General features: G+C 46.2%; 1 protein-coding gene and 2 long non-coding RNA genes across 47 annotated transcripts in view; 1 reads left to right on the top strand and 2 right to left on the bottom strand.

The window, feature by feature from the left end:
• Positions 1 to 7,923, bottom strand: part of CD44 (CD44 molecule (IN blood group)) — an 88,075-nt gene extending 80,152 nt beyond the window's left edge. For all 44 annotated transcript variants that reach the window (XM_081543499.1, XM_081543456.1, XM_081543467.1 and 41 more), the window contains exon 1: positions 7,728 to 7,923. In XM_081543499.1, the coding sequence (XP_081399625.1) occupies positions 7,728 to 7,794 (67 nt within the window). In that variant the 5' untranslated portion in view covers positions 7,795 to 7,923. The remainder of the gene's footprint in view (positions 1 to 7,727) is intronic.
• LOC145526841 (uncharacterized) overlaps positions 1 to 20,428 on the top strand; it is a 37,874-nt gene that overhangs the window by 9,854 nt on the left and 7,592 nt on the right. Inside the window, exon 4 of one of the 2 annotated variants that reach the window (XR_014069228.1) lies at positions 9 to 130. This is a non-coding gene — a long non-coding RNA (uncharacterized LOC145526841). Of the gene's footprint in view, positions 1 to 8; positions 5,588 to 20,428 lie in introns of those variants that run through there. The other variant, XR_014069229.1, reaches the window with a different exon arrangement.
• The window catches only part of LOC145526838 (uncharacterized), a 45,285-nt gene continuing 34,557 nt past the window's right edge, over positions 9,701 to 20,428 (bottom strand). Inside the window, exon 9 of the long non-coding RNA XR_014069226.1 lies at positions 9,701 to 9,827. This is a non-coding gene — a long non-coding RNA (uncharacterized LOC145526838). The remainder of the gene's footprint in view (positions 9,828 to 20,428) is intronic.

Genomic DNA, 20,428 nt, shown 5'->3' with positions numbered 1-20,428 from the left:
ATTTGCAGCTCCAGCCCCCTCCTCTGACATCATGCACATAAAGGGAGAGAAAATCCAGCTCTGTGGTTGTTATGATCCTGCCCAGCACTGTATTAGCAGGTATGAAGACAACCAGCAAGCATACTAGCAGGTATCCTTGTTTGGGTTTCTGGGTACCCTGATGTCTTGATATACTAAGGAAGGCACAGCAATGCAGTCAGCAAGGGCATAAACCCTGTAGCTAGACCACCTGGACTTGAAACCCAGCTCTACTACTTACCAGCTCTGTGGCCTTGGGCAAGTTACTCAAATTCTCTATGCCTCTGTTTTCTCATATGTAAAAGAGGGATAATACAAGCACGCCTTCCTAAGGTTAGTGCATGGATTAAACATGTTAGGAGAGGGAACAGGATGATGTCAGCATGTGGTCAGGACTCTGTGTTTGCTATTATTACTAGCAGTAGTGACAGTATCTCCAATATATACAACTAACTGCAAAGAAACAAACCCAAAAGGTACAGGAGCTCTAACTCTCCAGAAAGGTTGAGGGTTAAAAAGATGAATTTTCAGGCACAGATCAAGGAGACTCACTATGACACCATGGCAAAGTCTCAAAATTACTGGTCTCTGTGAATTGTCTCTCTCCCTAGAATTTTGCAATTAATGTTCACTCTCAAAAGCTGAAGACTCAGGAAAGATTTTGGGGACCTGGGTTTTGCAAATCACCTCCTTGGTGACTCAGCCCCTCCCCACCCACCTGGGACCTATCTGCCCACACTTGCTCTTAAGAGAGACTCTTGCCTCAAGAGGACACACCCAGGCTGCCGATGCACCCCCAAACTCAGGGAAATCTGGGTTTGTGAGGTTCTAGACCCCCATGACACTCACCCCTCATCCTGCCCCCAAGTTTCACGGGGTGGATGAGCCACGGATGGGTAGGCAGGACCTGCCTCGTTCGTGGTCAGCTTCACACGTGGCAAGGACCGTGGAGACAAAGCACCATTGGCCTCCATATCAGATGTCAGGCTTTGCTGGAGACCTTTAGTAGCTACAGGAGACCCACAGAGAAGGCAAGGATCTTCTGGGAAGTACTTCCACTTCTCTGCCAGCTGCTAACACCTTCCAGAAATTGGAGGGGGGCAGTGTTGGAGGGGTTGGAAGGGAGAGTGTGGGTCTCTCACCCAAGAACTCCAACGTCAGATTAGCACCTCCAAAATAAGCCAGAGTTCCAAGCGGGCCACTGCCCAGGAGTGTTTTATTTTGAGGTTTCAATGTAGGACTGGGTGTCATCATCCGGCCTAGCTCCCACTCTCTTCTTGGCCCAAGAAGTGAGTCATCCTGTCCTTAGACAGATGTCCCCAGTCACGGCAAGCAGCCACCAAAGCCACAAACAGCTGGGTGATCTCCCTACTTGGGCAGACCAAAAACGAGTCCTGTGGTGGGCAGCTGTCCAGGCAAGCACTCATCTCAGCCTTGTCCTGAAGGCAGTCCTCACCACCATCATCATACATAGATAAAGGCCTCTGCATCTTAGGTAGACTGTGCAGCATGTTTTCGTATACCTGGATGTAGTAATTTCTATATTCTAAATATTCATTTCAGTTCAACAGTAATGGATAACAAATATGGGCCAGGACTGGGTTCTGAGACTACAAAAATGAATGCGATTCCATCCCTGATGTCAGGGGGGCCCCCCACAACACTGCAGAAGAGAGATAAGAGAAGATCTATCTGGTCTGGGGTTTTCCGCCAATGAGAAGTGTGAAAGTCATGAGCACCTCTTGGCCCCAGAAGATAAATATGCTTATTGATCTTAATTTTCCTGTGCAGTTTTTAGGCTAATTAACTGGGGATCTACAGGGACCAGATATCTCTTCATCAGAGACGAGGTTGGCCAGCATTCAGTGACGTCAGGGATTCTCAGCTGGGGGTGACTTTATCACCACCCCCATTTGGCCATGTCTGGAGGCCATATAGGCTGTCATACCTGGCAGGGTCGGGGTTGGGGGCGGCAGTGGCAGGCGTGTGCTATCAGAATCTAGAGTGTGAATAAACCAGAGATGCACCATCAGCTGTTATCCAGGAAACCTTCCACTCAACCACAAGCTACTCGAGAGCAAGGACTGTGCCCTGCTGACCATGAGCTCTCGAGATCTAACCGCTTGGTGTACCAAACAGGCAGCAAGTGCGTGCGCTTTTGCTGATATACTGTCTGGTTAATGAACTTGCTCGAGAGTGGGTAAACGAACGGCAGGGAAACAGAAATACACACTGCCCGAGCTCATTCCCTCTTCTTCAGATGCTCCAGTCTTCTCTTGTGCACACGGCCCCCTCCTTTTCCTCATCACTGAGTCCCCAGCCCTCCTGGCTGTGCCTCAGCTCAGCAAGGCTGTCAGTCCTATGGTCCTAGTTGGCCAGGCTGTCACTCTGTGCGTGGTACAGTGCTCCACTCCACACGTAGAACCTTAAGGTTCTTGGATAGAGTCCTGCATCTCTCACATTTAATTCCCCTGTGATACCCAGTATGGTGTGGAACCCACAGAAGACACCTTATACAAGCTTAACGACTGACTAGCAATACCACATTATGGGTAGACACATGCGTTCAGATACTTACACACCTATGGGCACGCCCACCATGTATATGTCCACATCTAGCAAGCAAAAACCCAGTATGTCATTTTTCCTGGGGCTTCACATATTGGGATGATCAAGAAAGAGAGAGCAGAGGGGCACAAATATTCCTTTCCAAAGTATAAATTTTCTGAACCAGATAGTAATTTAATTGGATAGTAATTTAATTAGGCTCATTCATGAGCTGTAGAGATGTGATTTTCACTTATGCAAAAATCCATGCAAGTTTCTGACTTCTAATCACACAAAGCCATGCACTTATTTGTACAAAAAGTCTGTATTAAGTAAAAATATATATTGGACTTCAACTGGTAGAATATATGCATGTTTGAAATCCTGACCCTCCTGGAAAATCCAGAGTTCCCAACCGCGGTGTCCATGCCAAGCCAGATCCCACAACCACACACTTAAGAAAACACCCCTTCTTTACTTGGGCACATCGGGCTGGCTTCCCAAATCCTTGCTGGGCAGCTTCGAGGGAGCACACTTTTTAAGAAAAATATCAACTTGCTAAGGGATTAAGAGTGGCGCTCCAATTTAAGGTTGGAGGCATCAGCCTTCCCTGGTGAGTCTAGAGAACACTGGTGTGTTTCCCATTGAAACAAGGACACAAAGGAAGTTGAATCATCAGCATCATCTGGCTGGGCAACCCCTCAGACATTCTCTCTGAAGCAAAAAAGATCCCCTTTGAGAACTCCACTTGGTCTGGCGGGATTTGCCACCTGCTTCAGTTCATTCTTTCACAAGACCCACTTCCCTTTCAGTCTCTGGGTAGAGTCAACTAAAAAGGAGGTGCGGGGAAACACAAGGGTAGCCTGTAACTCAGCCCCCATCCTAGCCAGGATGGGTGGCCGGGGGAGGCCCGCTTCCCTCCCACAACCTCCTCTTCATCAGGGACTCCCCGCCTGGAACCGTCTGACACTCAAGGCCAAGCTGAAATATCACTTGAGTGGCCACATGTCACCTCGCACCCCACATTGACTTTCTGTTCAAGATCCTTGCCTTTTCTAGAGAACCGTATCAGCTCTTCACCGGGGTCCTTGACATTCCCCCTCACTGGGGCACACACAACCAGCTAAACGCTGAGGGTTTCCACTGAGCATGTAACAAGGGGGCTTCCTGGGTCATTGCACCTAGAATGCTTGCAGGGTCAGAGCCTCTGCAAGGCCCCCCCTTTTTTTTCGTATCCAGGCAGAAAGCCTTGCCCTGACTTGTCTCTTAGACAAGGAACAGCCTCTCCCTTTTTTCCAAGCCTGCAAATGAGAGCATGTCTAGAAGGGCAGCTGGACTCTGATAAGGGAATTGACTTATTTTAGTAACAAATAGCTAGGTTGGCATCTCTCGACAGCTGTGGCCAGGACTGGAGAGAGACAGGCCAGGGCAGAGCAGGGCAGCCAAGAGTTCTCAGCCTGCCGGGGAAGAGGAAAGCCGCTCATCCCAGGCTTCACGTTTGCTGGCCTCACACAATTTAGCTGTGTGTCCTCGGGCAAGTCATTCCATCTCCCTGAGCCTCTCAACTTCTTTATCTAGAAAATGAAATGGAAAGATTGCTAAACATACACAGGGCTGTTGTGAAGCTTATATAGGATAACCTGTTCAAAGCCCATGGCTGAATGCCTCATGTGAAGTTGTGTGCGCGTGTGCTCAGCTGTGTCCGACTCTTTGTGACCCCATGAACTGTGTAGTCCTCCAGGCTCCGCTGGCCATGGAATTTTCCAGGCAAGAATACTGGAGTGGGTTGCCGTTTCCTCCTCCAGGGGATCTTTCTGAGCCAGGGATCGAACCCACATCTCCTGCATCTCCTGCCTTGCAGGCGGATTCTTTGCTACTGAGCCACCAGGGTCAGTGCTCGGTAAATGGTATTTCCTGCAGATCTAGGACCCTACTTCGTAGAGGAACCGAGTGTCAGGCTTTTAAAGCTGGGATGCTGCTGAGAGGGATCCAGCAACACTCCAGGAGACACTGGATAGGACAGAGGGTCTACCCCAAGCAGCCACTTTGCTTGATAAGAAGAAATTTATCATCTTTATTCTTACATTAAACTCAAACTGGATATGTTGTGGAGGAAAACATAAAGTTGTATTGAGCAACGTTTTAAGACAGCAATTTAAGGTGTGAAATAAATATTGCTACCTCTGTAGACCACACATTCCCCACTCACTGTAAGTAGTGGAGGTGGGGCTCAGTCCTGGAGGATCAAGGTATTTCAGAAACCTGAGGTTTGGAAGGCGTCCTGTGCTAACACTCGGCCTGAGAGAGGGGAAGTCACCTTTCTCTCTTTGGGGATCTATTTCCTCCTTGGGAAAAAGAAAGGGTTTTTCTAAATGATCCTTGGAGTCTCCATCTCTGAGTCTACAATAGTGACTCAAGAAATATTTCTTGAATGAGTGGAAAGGGGTCTGTCATAAACTAAGAATTTCACGCTGCCGAGCAGCCTCTCCAAATTGCAAGGGCCAATTTGGAAAAAGAACGGAAACTTTTTCTACTGGCTGCAAGACTCAAACACACCTACTTGGCACTGTGCCTTTGCAGGAAGGAAGATGTCCATTGTGTATTTGGGGAACAACTGAATTAATTGATGCTAACCAACCTCAGCGGGAATGGAGGTTTGCTTTGTTGCTGCTTCACCTGGGAAAACACAGCCAAAAGTCTAACTCCCAGAAAGAGGGGTCTCTAATGCTCAGAGGGATCAGAAGGGTGCCAACCGCCCCCAAAGCCCCAGAGTTCTCAGATGCAGCCCTCTTTCTAAACACCAGGGGCACAATTCTCTAGCAAGGACATCTCACCCACAGAGGAAAGGAGGCAGACAGGTACAGAGGGCTCCCTTCACTGCCCTTTAGCCAGGGCCACTTTCTTCCTTCCACATGTGAAACCTAGTTCAAGATATCTGTTCTCCACCTTTGAAAGTTTGGGTCCAATGCTGCTTAACTGTATTTGGCCATGTCTCTACTTCTTGCTTTTCAGTATGAAGATCAGACACTTTCTTCCTCCCCAAAGCCTTGCCACTTGCCCAAATGTCCACATTGTCCTCTGGAGCCCACCACTTTCGCTGGTGGGGCAGCAGAAGAGTCTCCCCGCCTCCTCTTTGTCCTTCCTCTCTCTGCCTGCCCAGCCCGAGCCTACTGTTAAGTCCATCTCCTTTCCAAGTCTCAGTTCCTTCCAAACAGCTTTACAAGCGCATGAAAGCCTGGGCCCAGGCAGTTATTGCTACTGGCATTTTTTTTGCGCTTCCTCCAAATGACGCTGCCCAAAGGGACCACGGAAACCCAGAGCAGGATGAGCCTGCCCATCTGGGGGGAAGGGAGGAACTTCAAGGGTCAGGACAATGCCAAATATCGGGGGATGGGGTCCTTTAGAAGAACTTGGGCTACAGGATAGAAGGAGTCAGGAGTCAGAATCTTCAGAAGCAAAGCAGAAGAGGCCCCGGGGAGGTAACATATGAATAGACTTCCCTATAGGCAAGGGAGACACCAGCCTGGTTCAAGCTCTTCCCTGAGGCCAGGCTCACAGCTCTCCCTGAAATCTTCCCCTACTCTCTCCCATCCCAAGTCTTTCTGCCTTTCAAGAGTTCCTTGGAGCTCCAGTTCCCTTTAAAAGCCTCCTCTAAAGCCTCTGGTCCATCACCTCCTTCCACAAAATCCTTTCTGGGTTTGTCCATGTCATACATACAGCCTAACCAGTTCTAACTAAGCAACAGGCAAAGAAGCTTGGTTCACAGGACCAGCAGTCTTCTGACTGTGTGAACACAGGCAAGTCACTTAACCTCTCTGAGCTTCGGTTTGTTGCCCTCCTGTAAAACAGGGCTAACGATAGGACACTTCTCAGTGGGCCATTGTTGAGGGTAAAACGAGATAACACATGTAAAGAATTTAGCACAGTGCTTGGTCCAGCCCAAATGTATAATAAATGGTGGCTGGTGTTGTCATTCTGATTACTGTTAATTATTATTATTATTAATTATTATTTTTCTGATTCAGGAATCTAAATCCTAGACACTCACTTATCCTCAGTCTAAAGTATCCCGGTAGGACTGTGTCTCTCACTTTCCTGGTACCCCCATAGCTGGGTTTAATAAACACTTGCTGAGTAGAATTAACCATAGGTTGAGCTGTTTTAATGACCCAGCTGGCACTTCTTAAAAGAAAAATTAATTTTGCTAGTGATAAGCAAATCAGCCATGTAATTATCTGTACATATAAAGACAAAGAAAAGGAATGCTTGGAGTTCAGCCTCGCCAAAATACCTCACACGCAGCCACTTCCTCGACAGCCCCCGAGAGGCACAGACCCTGTGGGGCTGGGATACCGGCTCCGGGATCCCTGATGCCACCTAGGAGCCTGCTTCCCTGTCCTGCTCCGAGGCTGCCAGGCACCGGGAGCCACATGACTGTCTGGATTTCCCCTAACTGATTGGCAGACTGCAGGAGGTTGCCAGGATGGAGCAGCTGGCCGAGTCACTGCCTCTCCCACTCACACTCCCTGCCCCAGGCTGGCACCTCGTGGCGACCCAGAACCTTGCCACAGAGAAGGTTCAAGTTCCCACAAGCATTAAGATTGTTAGTGACTGGAGCCAACTGTAAGAGCTTTGGAACCTAGGTGAAATGGGGGAGCCACAGGAACTCAGAATCCCTTTCTGGGAAGCTCGCTGCCACCAACTCTCAGATATGGCAACAGTGCCCACCTCTATGGCCACCTCACCAACACCCCGGTCGCTACCCCAGCCCCTGTCCCTGTCCTGCGCAGCCTGGCTTCAAGCGCCCTTGGGCACAGGAGCCTCTTAATCCAGACACAGGCTGCGCGCACCCAGGAGTACAGTTCCTTTCTGCCTTCTGCTCCACCGGCTCCAACCACCCCAACCATCCCATCCCAAACCGCGCGCCAACAGCCTGCCCAGCAAACTTTTCTGTGCTCTTTCTCTTTGCCATTCCACAAAACGGTGCTTCCCACCGACAGGCTCTCCAAGAGCTTAGCGCAAATCCTCGCCCGGTCCTCCTTCGCCAAATCCCAACCGCTCGCCGCCCACTTGACCCTGGCCCCCCCCAGGGCCAACGAAGCCCGCGCGGCTGCCTGCCGGCTTGGTCCGGGCCACTCCCTCCCGTCCGAGCGGGCACTCACCGATCTGCGCCAGGCTCAGCTGCACGAGGCAGAGTCCCCAAGCTGCGCACCACCAAAACGTGTCCATGGCGTCGGAGCGACCGACAGAGCGAGCGGAGCAGAGCCGGAGGGGCCGGGCGCTGGACGGGGGCCGGCGGAGCACTGGGCAAGCAGGGCGCCCGAACCTGTCGGAGGCTGGGGTCCGGCTGGCAATGAGGGCGCCTCGGAAGTTGGGTGCAGTTTTTATTCGAGGGTTGAGAGAGTGACCTAAGAGGGAGGGAGCGACGGAGGACACACCCAAGCGAGGGGGCTGTGACTAAGCAGTCGGCAGAAGTTTAAAGACGTACCAGCTCTCCTTAGCCCTGGCCCCTTCGCCCCCGCCCTGTTCTCCCCCGAGATAATAAAGCGGGGTGCCTGGGCGCGCACCCCAGAGGGCCGAGGGGTCCCCGTGCACCCAGGACGCACCGACTTTTCTCTCCTGGCGGCTGGGAGCGCAGCCTCTGGACGCAGGAGGGAATGACTGAATCCTGAAACTTCTCCCCTTTGGTTTCAGTCTCTGGCCTCTCCCCTCCGCGAAGTTTCTCTTTTGACTCTGGCTGAGGAACTCTTCTCTGTGGGTTTCACAGGCAGCTGAATATTCTGGGAGAGGGGCTGGGACAGTGGAAGTCTGTTTTTTCCCTGCCCATGGTCGGGAGCTTGCGATTCTTCCAGGGGAGGGAGGAAGAGCTCATCGTCCTTCCCTTGAAAGAGGAGTTCATTAACACGCTTCGGGTGGATTTTTGATTCTTACCTGGACTGCTCAGGGAAAGCTAACGGTAGCCAGCCGTGGGGCTGGTATTTGGCTCTACTGACCTGTGCATCATCTTCCGGTCCCAGGCTGGCACCTGGCTCCATCCATCCATTCCTCCTTGGCTTACTCACACTCTCACTCATCCTCCCAAACACCCACGGATTCCTCTGTCTACCCATTTTATCTTACATCTCTCCAGGGCTCACACGTCTATCTACCCTCCTGTCCATCCAGTATGCACTCACATGCACCCAGCCTCCTGTCCAGCCATGTATCCAACCACATATCCTTTCGTCTACCCATCCATCAAGCACATTTTCTTCCAACCACCCTCCCATACAACTTCTCTTCCATCTATTCTTAATCTTTTCACATCTCTTTGTAAATCCACATCCATCTGTATACTATTCTCCCCTCTATCCATCCATACCCACATATCTGTTCATACATGTATTCACACATCATCCATCCATCCATCCATCCATCCATCATCTACATATCCATTCATCATTTTATCCCTCCTCTCACCCACCCACACATCGATCCCTTCTTTCTTGCTCCCATTTATATTCCTATCTACGTGAACGTTAATCCATTTCCCCCCATCTATTCTACTCAGCAAATCTCAGAAAAGGGAGGAGATTGTCGTATTCCTCAGTGGAGGCATTTTGGAGTTTGAAAAATCATACTTTGCATTATAATTCCATATCTGTCTGTAACATTGTGATGCAATATTTGAAAAGAAATGCAGCATTTATTGCTAACTTGGACTACTGAAAGTAAATCTGAATGGAATTCTTGCCTGGTGAGACACACAGAGTATGATAGAGGTTACCAGAAACTGTGACAAGACCCTGAAGGAGCCTTGCCAGCATTTCTAAGGCAAAGTAATCCCATTTTGATTTTGGAGAGCAATTGGAACATTTGATCAGATGAAAAGGTTGAAGGAGGACAGCAAGATATGAGGCTAGGGGGTAAGCAGGGGCCAGTTTGTAAATTATACTAGGAAGTTTGAACTTAATCTCCAAGAAACAGGAAGTCAATGAAAGTTTACTATTGCTGTTGCTGTTGTTGTGCTAAAATACACATCATAGAAAATTTAACATTTTAGCCATCAGACAGCATTTCATGCAGTCACGAAATTGTGCTGCCATCACCACTGCTTTAGTTCAGGCTGCCATAACAAAGTACTATAGACTGGGTAGCTTAAACAACCGATTTATTTCTCACAGTTCTGGAGGCTGAGAAGTCCACGATCAGGATGCCAGTATGGTTCGGTTCTGGTGAGAACTCTCTTCTGGTTTGCAGAGAGTCATCTTCTCTGTCCTGTCCTATCCTCACAAGAGGGAGAGAAGGGGATGGAGGGGGAGAGAGAGGACAAGCTCTCTTGTGAGTCTCTGCTTATAAAGGCACTAATCCCATTCACGAGAGCTCTACTCACATGACCTAAACTACCTCTCAAAAGCCCCACCTCCTAACACCCTCACACTGGGAGTTAAGATTTCAACATATGAACTTGCAGGGGAGACAAACATTTAGAACAAATGCTATGTAGTTCAGTGTGAGTTTTGAGTTAGGAAGAGCCTGCTTGACTAGGGGCTGCTCCTCTTGCATTTTCAGGGAGAGTATTTGGGGCTGAAAGATCACTGGACTTACTGTTCCCCAGCTGCTCAGTGGCTGACATTCCACGTCTCAAGGGGTGGCCCGTCTGAAACAAAGAGCCCCACTTGACCAGCAGGCACACTGATAAATGCTACAGTAGTAGCTGAGTTGGCCAAGCCATCTGTGACCAAGAGGACACTTTCCTGCAGCAACTGGAGGCAAACTGGCTTCCAGGCTGATCTTCAGGCTCTAATCACGTGAGAAACCAGCCCTGGTGAGTTTCACAGAAAGAACACTGGACAAGGAATGACCTTGGCCGTCTTGTGTCACCTCCAGGGTTTTCAACTTTTTTTCTTGTTTTGTTTTGGAGGAGAGAGGAAAAGTGGAATAGGTATTTGTAGTCACTAGAAACACTGGAAACAATGTTTGTCTTTCTGTTCCATGGAACTAGGTATTTCCTTGGAGGCGCCTCAGAAACACAGAGGTCGAAGCAAAGGCTTAGGTGCGGGCTAGGCACCTCCCCAGGAGTCCCCATCCCAGCCACAGAGCTCCCTCTGGCATCAATGTTATACACTAGACTGCTGAGTGAGATTTCATTTTGACAAAGAATTGTACTTCAGGCAAATATTAAAAACCACTAGACTGGGTCATCTTGAACCCTGGTCTCTTCTGCACTTGTGCAGTAAACAATCAGCAAAGGAAGAAACGGATCTGAAAGTGTTTTGCAAACTGTAGAGGGGCATGCAAATTCTCGGGCATCGTAATTAGGATTCTTCTCCCGGGGGAGATCTTTTGCCAGCCTGCTTCCCGATAATTCAGTGCAGGACTGAGGTTGTTTGCCCCCATGCCACAAATGACTCATTTCAAACTGACCTGGTAACTTACTGAGTCAGGGCCACCCCTTGGGAATTCCTGGATCACCTCTCAGAGAGAACCCCACCCCCTTTCCACCCCCAATGCCCCTCCCCTACTCTGCCCACACTACTGGTCTCACCAGGACTTTCCTTGCTCTTCTCTGAGCCTCTGTAAAGCTTGCTGCTGCTAAGTCGCTTCAGTCGTGGCCGACTCTGTGCGACCCCATAGATGGCAGCCCACCAGGCTCCACCATCCCCGGGATTCTCCAGGCAAGAACACTGGAGTGGGTTGCCATTTCCTTCTCCAATGCATGAAAGTGAAAAGTGAAAGTGAAGTTGCTCAGTCGTGTCCGACTCTTTAGCGACCCCATGGACTGCAGCCCACCAGGCTCTTCCGTCCATGGGGTTTTCCAGGCAAGAGTACTGGAGTGGGGTGCCATGTAAAGCTTAAATCCTCAAAATTGCTGTTTTTAGGTGGTCAATGTCTATTGCAGGGGATACTTTTCTAAGCCAAACTATGAGATGTGGGAAAGTGAAAAAGAGAGCTTGAATTGATCTGGGTTGACGTGAGATTACACTATTTGGGAAGAATCCAGGATGCAATCAGCAGCCTTGGACAAGGAAACCCCAGTCTGAGCCTCGGCTCTCCCGCTTATCAGTCGGTGACTTTGTTTGGATCTCTTAACCTCTGGGGGTTTTGGTTATCCTGTCCACAAATAACACAAATTCTCATCGCATCGACGTTAATAAGAATGTTATCACAGTTATGAGTAGTTAAGTGAAATAAGGCATCAGGACTCTTTCCTGGGATCCCTGCCTCATGGTGGGAAACTATGACCCACCAGCCTCTAAGCTATCTAGGGAGAGGACCATGTCTGCCTTGGGTCCCGGTACTAACTCAGTTCCAGATGCCTGGTAATTGCTGTCTCTAGTGTTGGTACTGCGCTTAGTAAATAAACACGACATAAATGCAAAAATACTATCATTCTTTTTCCTCCCAACACACTTTATAGGGTGACTTCAGGAATCACATAGTCCAATAGGTAGAAGCATTTAAACAACCTGACACTTTCGAGACGTAGGCAGGCAGCAGTGTCATTCTGGGTGACCACTTTCAACAGACCCAGGAGAGCCGGAGCATAGTTCCCTCCGGCAGACTAGACTTTGTTTATTTTTCTTCCTAAAATATTGGGGCCTGCTGGTTATTATTACTGACTAATAATAAATTGTGTTGTTCTTGAGCAAAGAAAAGTCAGATCTAAACCAAATGTTAGCAGGCCTGTGTGGAGTAAGCCTGGGAGATGGAAACCCAATGAGGGGATTTGAGGATTATGAACACAGCAGGCCTCTGGGCTCTGTTAAAGGGATGACATGCAGTTCTTTTCTCCCAGAGATGGAGCAATTTGGCAAAGTAAAGAAAAAGTGCCCTTCTGGCTCAGCTTTCACTCAAAAAATAAATCCGTTCTTAGATCACCCTCCCAGTGTGAATTCCACACATTCCCATGAGCAGCAATGAAAAAGCTCTTGTGCAATAATTACTAGTGAAGTCCAAGTATACTGGTCATTTGGGATGCAGTCTTCAAGATCAATAGATGAAGTTGCATGACTCATTGGTCTTGAGTTAACCAAGTGTGACTATGGAGCTGAGCCTGTAGGGTTACTAAGGCTTTCAAAGTATGGCAACCGAAGAAGCCAACGCATCCTGAAAATGAAGGGGACAGGGTGCCCCTGGAGTCTAGGTAGGTCCATGTCAGTTGCAAAATGAGGTTACACAGGCTTTTGGAAGTTAAAATGGTGTGCCGTTGGACCAAATCCCTCAGCTGGATAGAAACTAATTTAGAAATGTGAATTGTCAAAGATGAGATTTGAATGAATGGTATGTGACCTCATGTAGTAGCCTAATTAGGAAGAAGACAAGTGAGAGTGTATATTGTATGCACAATTATTTAAAAGAAATATAATTATATTCCTTTTAAGTATGGAGTAACTAAAATTCTTATCTATTATTCATCTTCTCTCCATATCATACAGATTGTTAGTTAAACATCTCTGGAAAGTCTTTAAGGGGTCTTCATTAATGGACATTTAAGCATGATGTATGTTGGTCATACCCATAATTGAAATGTAATGGTGGCTGATATCCTTGGGGTAATCTGAAAATTGTTCTCTTCATCCATTTGCTATGTGACCATGTGACTATTAGGTGCAGAGCAGAATTTAAACATTTTTGATTCTATCATAATTAATCATCACCACCAATCACCACCATCATCACTACCACCCCCACCCCCACTGTTATGTGATCACCACCACCTCTACATCACCATTATCACTCCCATACCCATACCACCATCATCAATGCCACTACCACAACAACCTCATTATCATAAACCTCGTAGCTAACCACCAGTGCTTAGTATATCCTAAACTGTATACCATTTAGTTATCCTAACAACCCTATGAAAAGTTCATCCCTATTTTACAGAGAAGGAAGCCGAGGTTCAGGAATGTTAGGTGACTAATCCAAGGTCAAATCTTCATTTTACTTAAAAGAAGCCTCTTTTGCCATTAAGAGATATAGAGATAGAAAAATTTTATCTCATTCTGATTCTTGATCTATTAATAGCAAAAACAGTAAGACTAAACTAGTGTAGTCTTAATTAGTTTTCACCAAATTTTATTCCAGTCAGTTCCTTTTAGGAAGGAAGGTTTCCTTCAGAAGCTTTTGTGAGAGTTGGGGAGGTAGAGAGGAGTTTCAGTTCAGTTCAGTTCTGTCGCTCAGTCATGTCCGACCCTTTGCGACCCCATAAACCGCAGCACACCAGGCCTCCCTGTCCATCACCAACTCCTGGAGTTTATCCAAACTCATGTCCATTGAGTTGGAGAGGAGTTTACTAAAGTAAAATATAGAGAATATTAATTCTCACAGCTCACTGAAAAATTAGGCTCTTAGAATGAGACAATTTTATTAATTTTAAACTTTATTGAAGTATAGCTGATTTACAATATTGTGTTAATTACTGCTGTATAGCAAAATGACTCAGCTATTCATATACACAGAGCAGGAAATGGCAACCCACTCCAGTGTTCTTGCCTGGAGAATCCCAGGGACGGGGGAGCCTTGTGGGCTGCCGTCTATGGGGTCGCACAGAGTCGGGCACGACTGAAGCGACTTAGCAGCAGCAGCAGCAGCAGCAGCATTCATATACACATTTTTCATTTTCTTTTCCATTATGATATATCATGGGATAATGAATATAGTTCCCTGTGGCATACAGTAGAACCTTATTGTTTAAGAATGAGGCAACATTAAGTACATAAACTAAGGTTTTGCTTACTTACTAGAAAATTCTAGATTTGCATAGGACTTCCAGATGTACAAGCTGGGCTTCAAAGGGGCTGAGGAATCAGAGATCAAATTACCAACATTCACTGGATCATGAAGAAAACAAGGGAGTTCCAGAAAAACCATCTACTGTCTATAATGGAGGAGACACAGGAGACTCGGGTTCAATCCCTGGGTCGGGAAATTCCCCTGCAGGAAGGCAAGGCAACCCATTGTAGTATTCTTGCTGGGAAAATCCCATGGACAGGGGAGCCTGGTGGGCTATAGTCCATGGGGTCGCAAAGAGTCAGGCACAACTGAATCGACTGAGCACCCATGCACTGCTTCACTGATTGCACTAAAGCCTTTGACTGTGTGGATCACAACAAACTGTGGGAAATTCTTAAAGAGATAAGAGTATCAGACCATCTCATCTCTCTCCTGAGAAACCAGTAAGTGAGTCAAGAAGCAACAGTTAGAACCAGACATGGAACAAAGGGACTGGTTCAAAACTGGGAAAGGAGTACATCAAGGCTGTATATTGTCACCCTGCCTATTTAACTTATATGCAGAGTACATCGTGCAAAATGCCAGGCTGGATGAAGCACAAGCTGGAACTAAGATTGCCAGCAGAAATGTCAACAAACTCAGTTATGCAGAAAGTGAAGAGGAACTTAAGAGCTTCTTGATGAGGGTGAAATAGGAGAGTAAAAAAGCTGGTTTAAAACTCACCATTCAAAAAACTAAGATCATGGCAACTGGCCCCATCACTTAATGGCAAATAGAATGGGAAAAAGTGAAAACAGTGACAGATTTCATTTTCTTGGGCTCCAAAATCACTGTGGACAGTGACTGCTGCCATGAAATTAAAATTTTCTTCCATGTTCCTTGGAAGGAAAACCATGACAAAGCTAGATAGCATATTAAAAAGTAGAGATATCATTTTGCCAACAAAGGTCCGTATAGTCAAAGCTATGGTTTTTCCAGTAATCATGTATGGATGTGAGAGTTGAACCATAAAGAAGGCTGAATGCCAAAGAATTTACACTTTTGAATTGTGGTGCTGGAGCAGACTCTTGAGAATCCCTTGGACAGCAAGAAGATCAAACCAGTCAATCCTAAAGAAAATCAGTCTTGAATATTCATTGGAAGGACTGTTGCTGAAACTGAAGCTCCAATATTTTGGCCATCTGAATCAAAGAGCTAACTCATTGGAAATGACCTTGAGGCTGGGAAAGATTGAAGTCAAAAGGAGAAGGGGTGGCAGAGGATGAACTGGTCAGATAACATCACCGATTCAGTGGACATGAATTTGAACAAACTCCGGGAGACAGTGGAGGAAAGAAAAGCCTGTGTGGTGCAGTTCATGGGGTCACAATGAGTCAGATACAGCTTAGCAACTGAACAACAACAAATGCCTTCATTCCTTAGAATATCATATGAGATAGCTGTATGTCCTTCCTAGAAATAAACACCATTCTCTGTTTATAGTACCTGCAGGTTTATTCAGTGATCATACTCCTCAGAAGACACTTCTTGGTTTGCTGGCCCAACTCACAAGTTATAATTCTTTCTCTCAATGTTGTATCTAGACCCTTAAAGGCAGCCTCCCATGGCAGCCATAATCTTACAATGTGACCCCTACCAGCCATGCCCACGACTGACTGGACCAGGTGCCAGACCCCTGATGCAAGTTGGGCCAGTCATAGCCTCTCTTCTAGAGACTTGGGCTTGGAGTAGGGCTGACCCTGTAAACCCTGTAAACACATGCTTGGAAGCTGTGGGGTAGCCACGTGCCTCCATGCTGATGGAGAAGCAAAAGAAAGGAGAAGCAGGCAAAAGCTGAGAGAAAGGCAGAAAAACTTCAGTTCTGACACTTTTTTGTTCCTTGTTGTAGTCCATTCTTGACATCTGACTGCATTCTTACCCGTGACTTGTGTGATGTGTCCTGATATCCTTTCAGAAATCCCCTTTCTTCTGTTTGTGTTAGTGCCAGCCGGTTTCTGTTGCAACCAAGAAGACTTGATGAATATAGGAGGGTGGCTATCTGTTTTACAAAAGACTGAACAGGGGTTTTGGATCAAACTGATCAATCCTGAAGGAAATCAACCCTCAATGTTCATTGGGAGGACTGATGCTAAAGCTCAAGCTCCAATACTTTGGCCACCTGAAGGGAAGAACTAACTCATTGGAAAAGATCCTGATGCTGGGAAAGATTGAGGGCAAGAGAAGAAGGGGGACAACAGAGGACGAGATGTTTGGATGGCATCACCATCTCAATGGGCATGAGTTTGAGCAAATTCTGGGAGATAGTGAAGGACAAGGAAACCTGGTGTGCTGCAGTCCATGGGGTTGCAACGTGTTGGACACAATTTAACAACTGAACAACAATAACAAAACAGGGGCTAAAATTGCTGAGATGTGTCTCCTATTGGGCCTTCAACTCAGGATTTATGACTAAATCTCAGGGTTTCTGATTCTAAATTCCATGCCCTTTTCATAATCTGGCCTCACCTACAACCCCCATCATCCAATTATCCTGAGAGAGTACAATTAATTCTTCTCACTGTTAGAGATTCTAGACATCTCTGATGAGTTGCCCACATTTGCACGGAATTCCAAATGAGTGGCAGGTCTTCTGAGTCCTATTTTCCCAGACCTTCTCCAAAAAGCCCCCTTCTGCCTGAACATGCCTCACAGTCCACTGCAAAGGCAAAACATTTCAGCTGGCAGATGGTAACATCTGTTTCTCTTCAAAACACCCAAAGGGTAAAACTTCTGGGCTACAATGCAGAGGAGTGAGGCTCCAGCCAAGTCTCCAGCCAGGCTCCTACAGAAAAGAGAATAGGGGCTTCCCTGGTGGCTCAGTGGTAAAGAATCTGCCTGCCAATGCGAGAGATGTGGGTTTGATCCCTAGGTCAGGAAGATCCCCCGGAGAATGGCAATCCACTCCACTATTCTTACCTGGGAAACCCCACGAACTGAGGAGACTGGCGGGTTACATACAGTCCATGAGGTTGCAAAAAGAGTCAGACAAGACTTAGCAACTAAACAGCGACAGCAAGCAGCTTGGAAACATGAGGGAGTCCCAAGCCCACCTTATCGCCTGCTGCTGCTCCGCTGCCACAGCAGACTGCTGCTTTGGAAGGCATGGGGTGGGTGAGAAAGACTCGAACTAAACTTCATTGGGAGAGGATGTAGTGAGGGAGAGGGTAGGAGAGAGAAAAGAGCAGGGATCTGAAGTGTGTGTATGTGAAGTGGAAGGGGGAAAAAGGCACAGATATGAATCCACCAGGATATGGAGGGAAATACAAGCCTTCTAACTCTCAATCAATCAGAAACTTAACAGATTTCTACTAGAGGCATTAGATGGACTAAACATGGAGGAAAAACTCAAAACGAACCAGACCTAGTCTCTCTCATCAAAAAGATTCTAGTCCATACTGGGGTTGGCAGATTAACTGCCTTCCTTACTTTCAGAAATGTTTACTAAGTACCTCCACGCACCAGGAACTACTCAGGACTAGAAATACAACAGGATTTTCTTATCACTGAGGAGGTGAGTGGAGAATGCAAGGTAAGTTCAATAAGGTCAATAGGAAGTTCTCCCTGAAGAGGTGACATATGAGCCAAACTTGCAAAAATACGAGAAAAAAAGTTTTCAAAAGAGTGAGCACAGAAAATATAAAGATTTGAGATGAGAATATTCTCAGTGTGTTTGAGGAACAGAAAGACCAGTGTGGCTAGAGTGGAGTGAATGAGAAATACGTGGTTAGGAAATGAGATTCTAGAGGAGGGTAAGTTCTAACTTCTATGTGACCTGGCAGGCTGTGGTAAAAAAAATTTGGATTTTATGCTGATTGTAGTAGGATGACTTTTGGTGGATTTCCCTTCATTTTTTCTGCTCCAATTAACTGGTAATGATGGCTTAAATAATCATGTTGAGAAAGAATCTGAGGTCTTACAGATCAATGGGTAAGAGTTCACTGATGCGTTAATAGTATTTCTCAAGTCTCTAGGATGGGGCAAAGGTAATGCTAATAATAAGTATTTGTCATCTCTGATGAGGATGGAATACTAAGTTGTATTAATCAGCATAGTGTGGGTTATGCTGCAGTAACAGCATCACCGAAATGTCATTGGCTTAAATTTTTAAGAAATTTCTCACAAAGTTAGTACAAAACTTAATTTCGAAATCCTTGAAACAGAGTAAGCAAAGTTGTCTAGACAACCTACAGACTGGGAGAAAATATTTGCCAAAGGATGTGATTGACAAAGGATTAATTTCTAAAATACACAAACAGCTCATACAACTCAACAACAACAATAACAATAAAAAAATCCAAACAACTCAATCAAAAAATGGCAGAAGACCTAAATAAACACTTCTCCAAAGAAGTCATACAGATAATCAATAGGCACATGAAAATATGCTTGGCCTCAATAATGATTAGGGAAATGCAAATCAAAACTACAGTGAGGTACCATCTCACACTTTCAGAATGGTCATCAGTTTCTGGAGAGTGTGGAGAAAAGGGAACCCTCCTACACTGTTGGTAGAAATGTAAATTTGTGCAGTCACTATGATAAACAGTATGGAAGCTCATCAAAAAGTAAAAATATAATCACCATATGCCCAATTAGACATACCAAGGGAACATGTCATGCAAAGATGGGCACAATAAAGGACAGAAATGGTATAGACCTAACAGAAGCAGAAGATATTAAGAAGAGGTGGCAAGAATACACAGAAGAACTATACAAAAAAAATCTTAAAGACCCAGATATCCACAATGGTGTGATCACTCACCTAGAGCCAGACATCCTGGAGTGCAAAGTCAAATGGGCCTTAGGAAGAATCACTATGAACAAAGCTAGTGGAGGTGATGGAATTACAGCTGAGCTATTACAAATCCTAAAAGATGATGCTGTGAAAGTGCTGTACTCAATGTGCCAGCAAATCTGGGAAACTCAGCAGTGGCCACAGGACTGGAAAAGGTCAGTTTTCGTTCCAATCCCAAAGAAGGGCAATGTCAAAGAATGTTCAAACTACTGCATAATTGCACTCATTTCAGACACTAGCAAAGCAATGCTCAAAATTCTCCAAGCTAGGTTTCAACAGCATGTGAGCCAAGAACTTCCTGATGCTCAAGCTGGATTTAGAAAAGGCAGAGAAACCAGAGATCAAATTGCCAACATCCATTTGATCATAGAAAAAACAAGAAAATTCCGGAAAAACATCTACTTTTGCTTCATTGAGTATGCTAAAACCTTTGACTGTGTGGATCACAACAAACTGGAAAATTCTTAAAGAGATGGGAATACTAGCCCACCTTACCTGCCTCCTGAGAAATCTGTACGCAGGTCAAGAAGCAACAGTTAGAACCAGACATGGAACAACGGACTGGTTCTAAATTGGGAAAGCAGTATGTCAAGGATGTATGCTGTCACCTTGCTTATTTAACGTATATGCAGAGTACATCATGAGAAATGCTGGGCTGGATGAAGCACAAGCTGGAATCAAGATTGCCAGGAGAAATATCAATAACCTCAGATATGCAGATGACACCACCCTTATGGCAGAAAGCAAAGAGGAACTAAAGAGCCTCTTGATGAAAGTGAAAGAGGAGAGTGAAAAAGCTGGCTTAAAACTCAACCTTCAGAAAACTAAGATCATGGAATCCAGTCCCATCACTTCATGGCAAATAGATGGGGAAACAATGGAAACAGTGAGAGACTTTTATTTTTGGGGGCTCCCAAATCACTGCAGATGGTGACTGCAGCCATGAAATTGAAATATGCTTGCTCCTTAGAAGAAAAGCTATGACCAACCTAGACAGCATATTAAAAAGCAGAGATGTTAATTTGCCAACGAAGGTCCGTCTAGTCAAAGCTACGGTTTTTCCAGTGGTCACGTATGGATGTGAGAGTTGGACCATAAAGAAGGCTGAGTGCTAAAGAATTGATGCTTTTGAACTGTGGTGTTGGAGAAGACTCTTGAGAGTCCCTTGGGCTGCAATGAGTTCAACCAGTTTGACATCCAACCAGACAATCCTAAAGGAAATCCGTCCTGAATATTCATTGGAAGGACTGATGCTGAAGCTGAAGCTCCAATACTTTGGCCACCTGATGTGAAGAACTGACTCATTGG

This window comes from Giraffa tippelskirchi, chromosome 11 (assembly GCF_054371585.1).
Source record: "Giraffa tippelskirchi isolate mGirTip1 chromosome 11, T2T-mGirTip1v1.2.pri, whole genome shotgun sequence".
Lineage (NCBI taxonomy): Eukaryota > Metazoa > Chordata > Mammalia > Artiodactyla > Giraffidae > Giraffa > Giraffa tippelskirchi.
The sequence above is the reverse complement of the archived record's forward strand: the minus strand, read 5'-3'. Positions and strand labels throughout refer to the sequence as shown.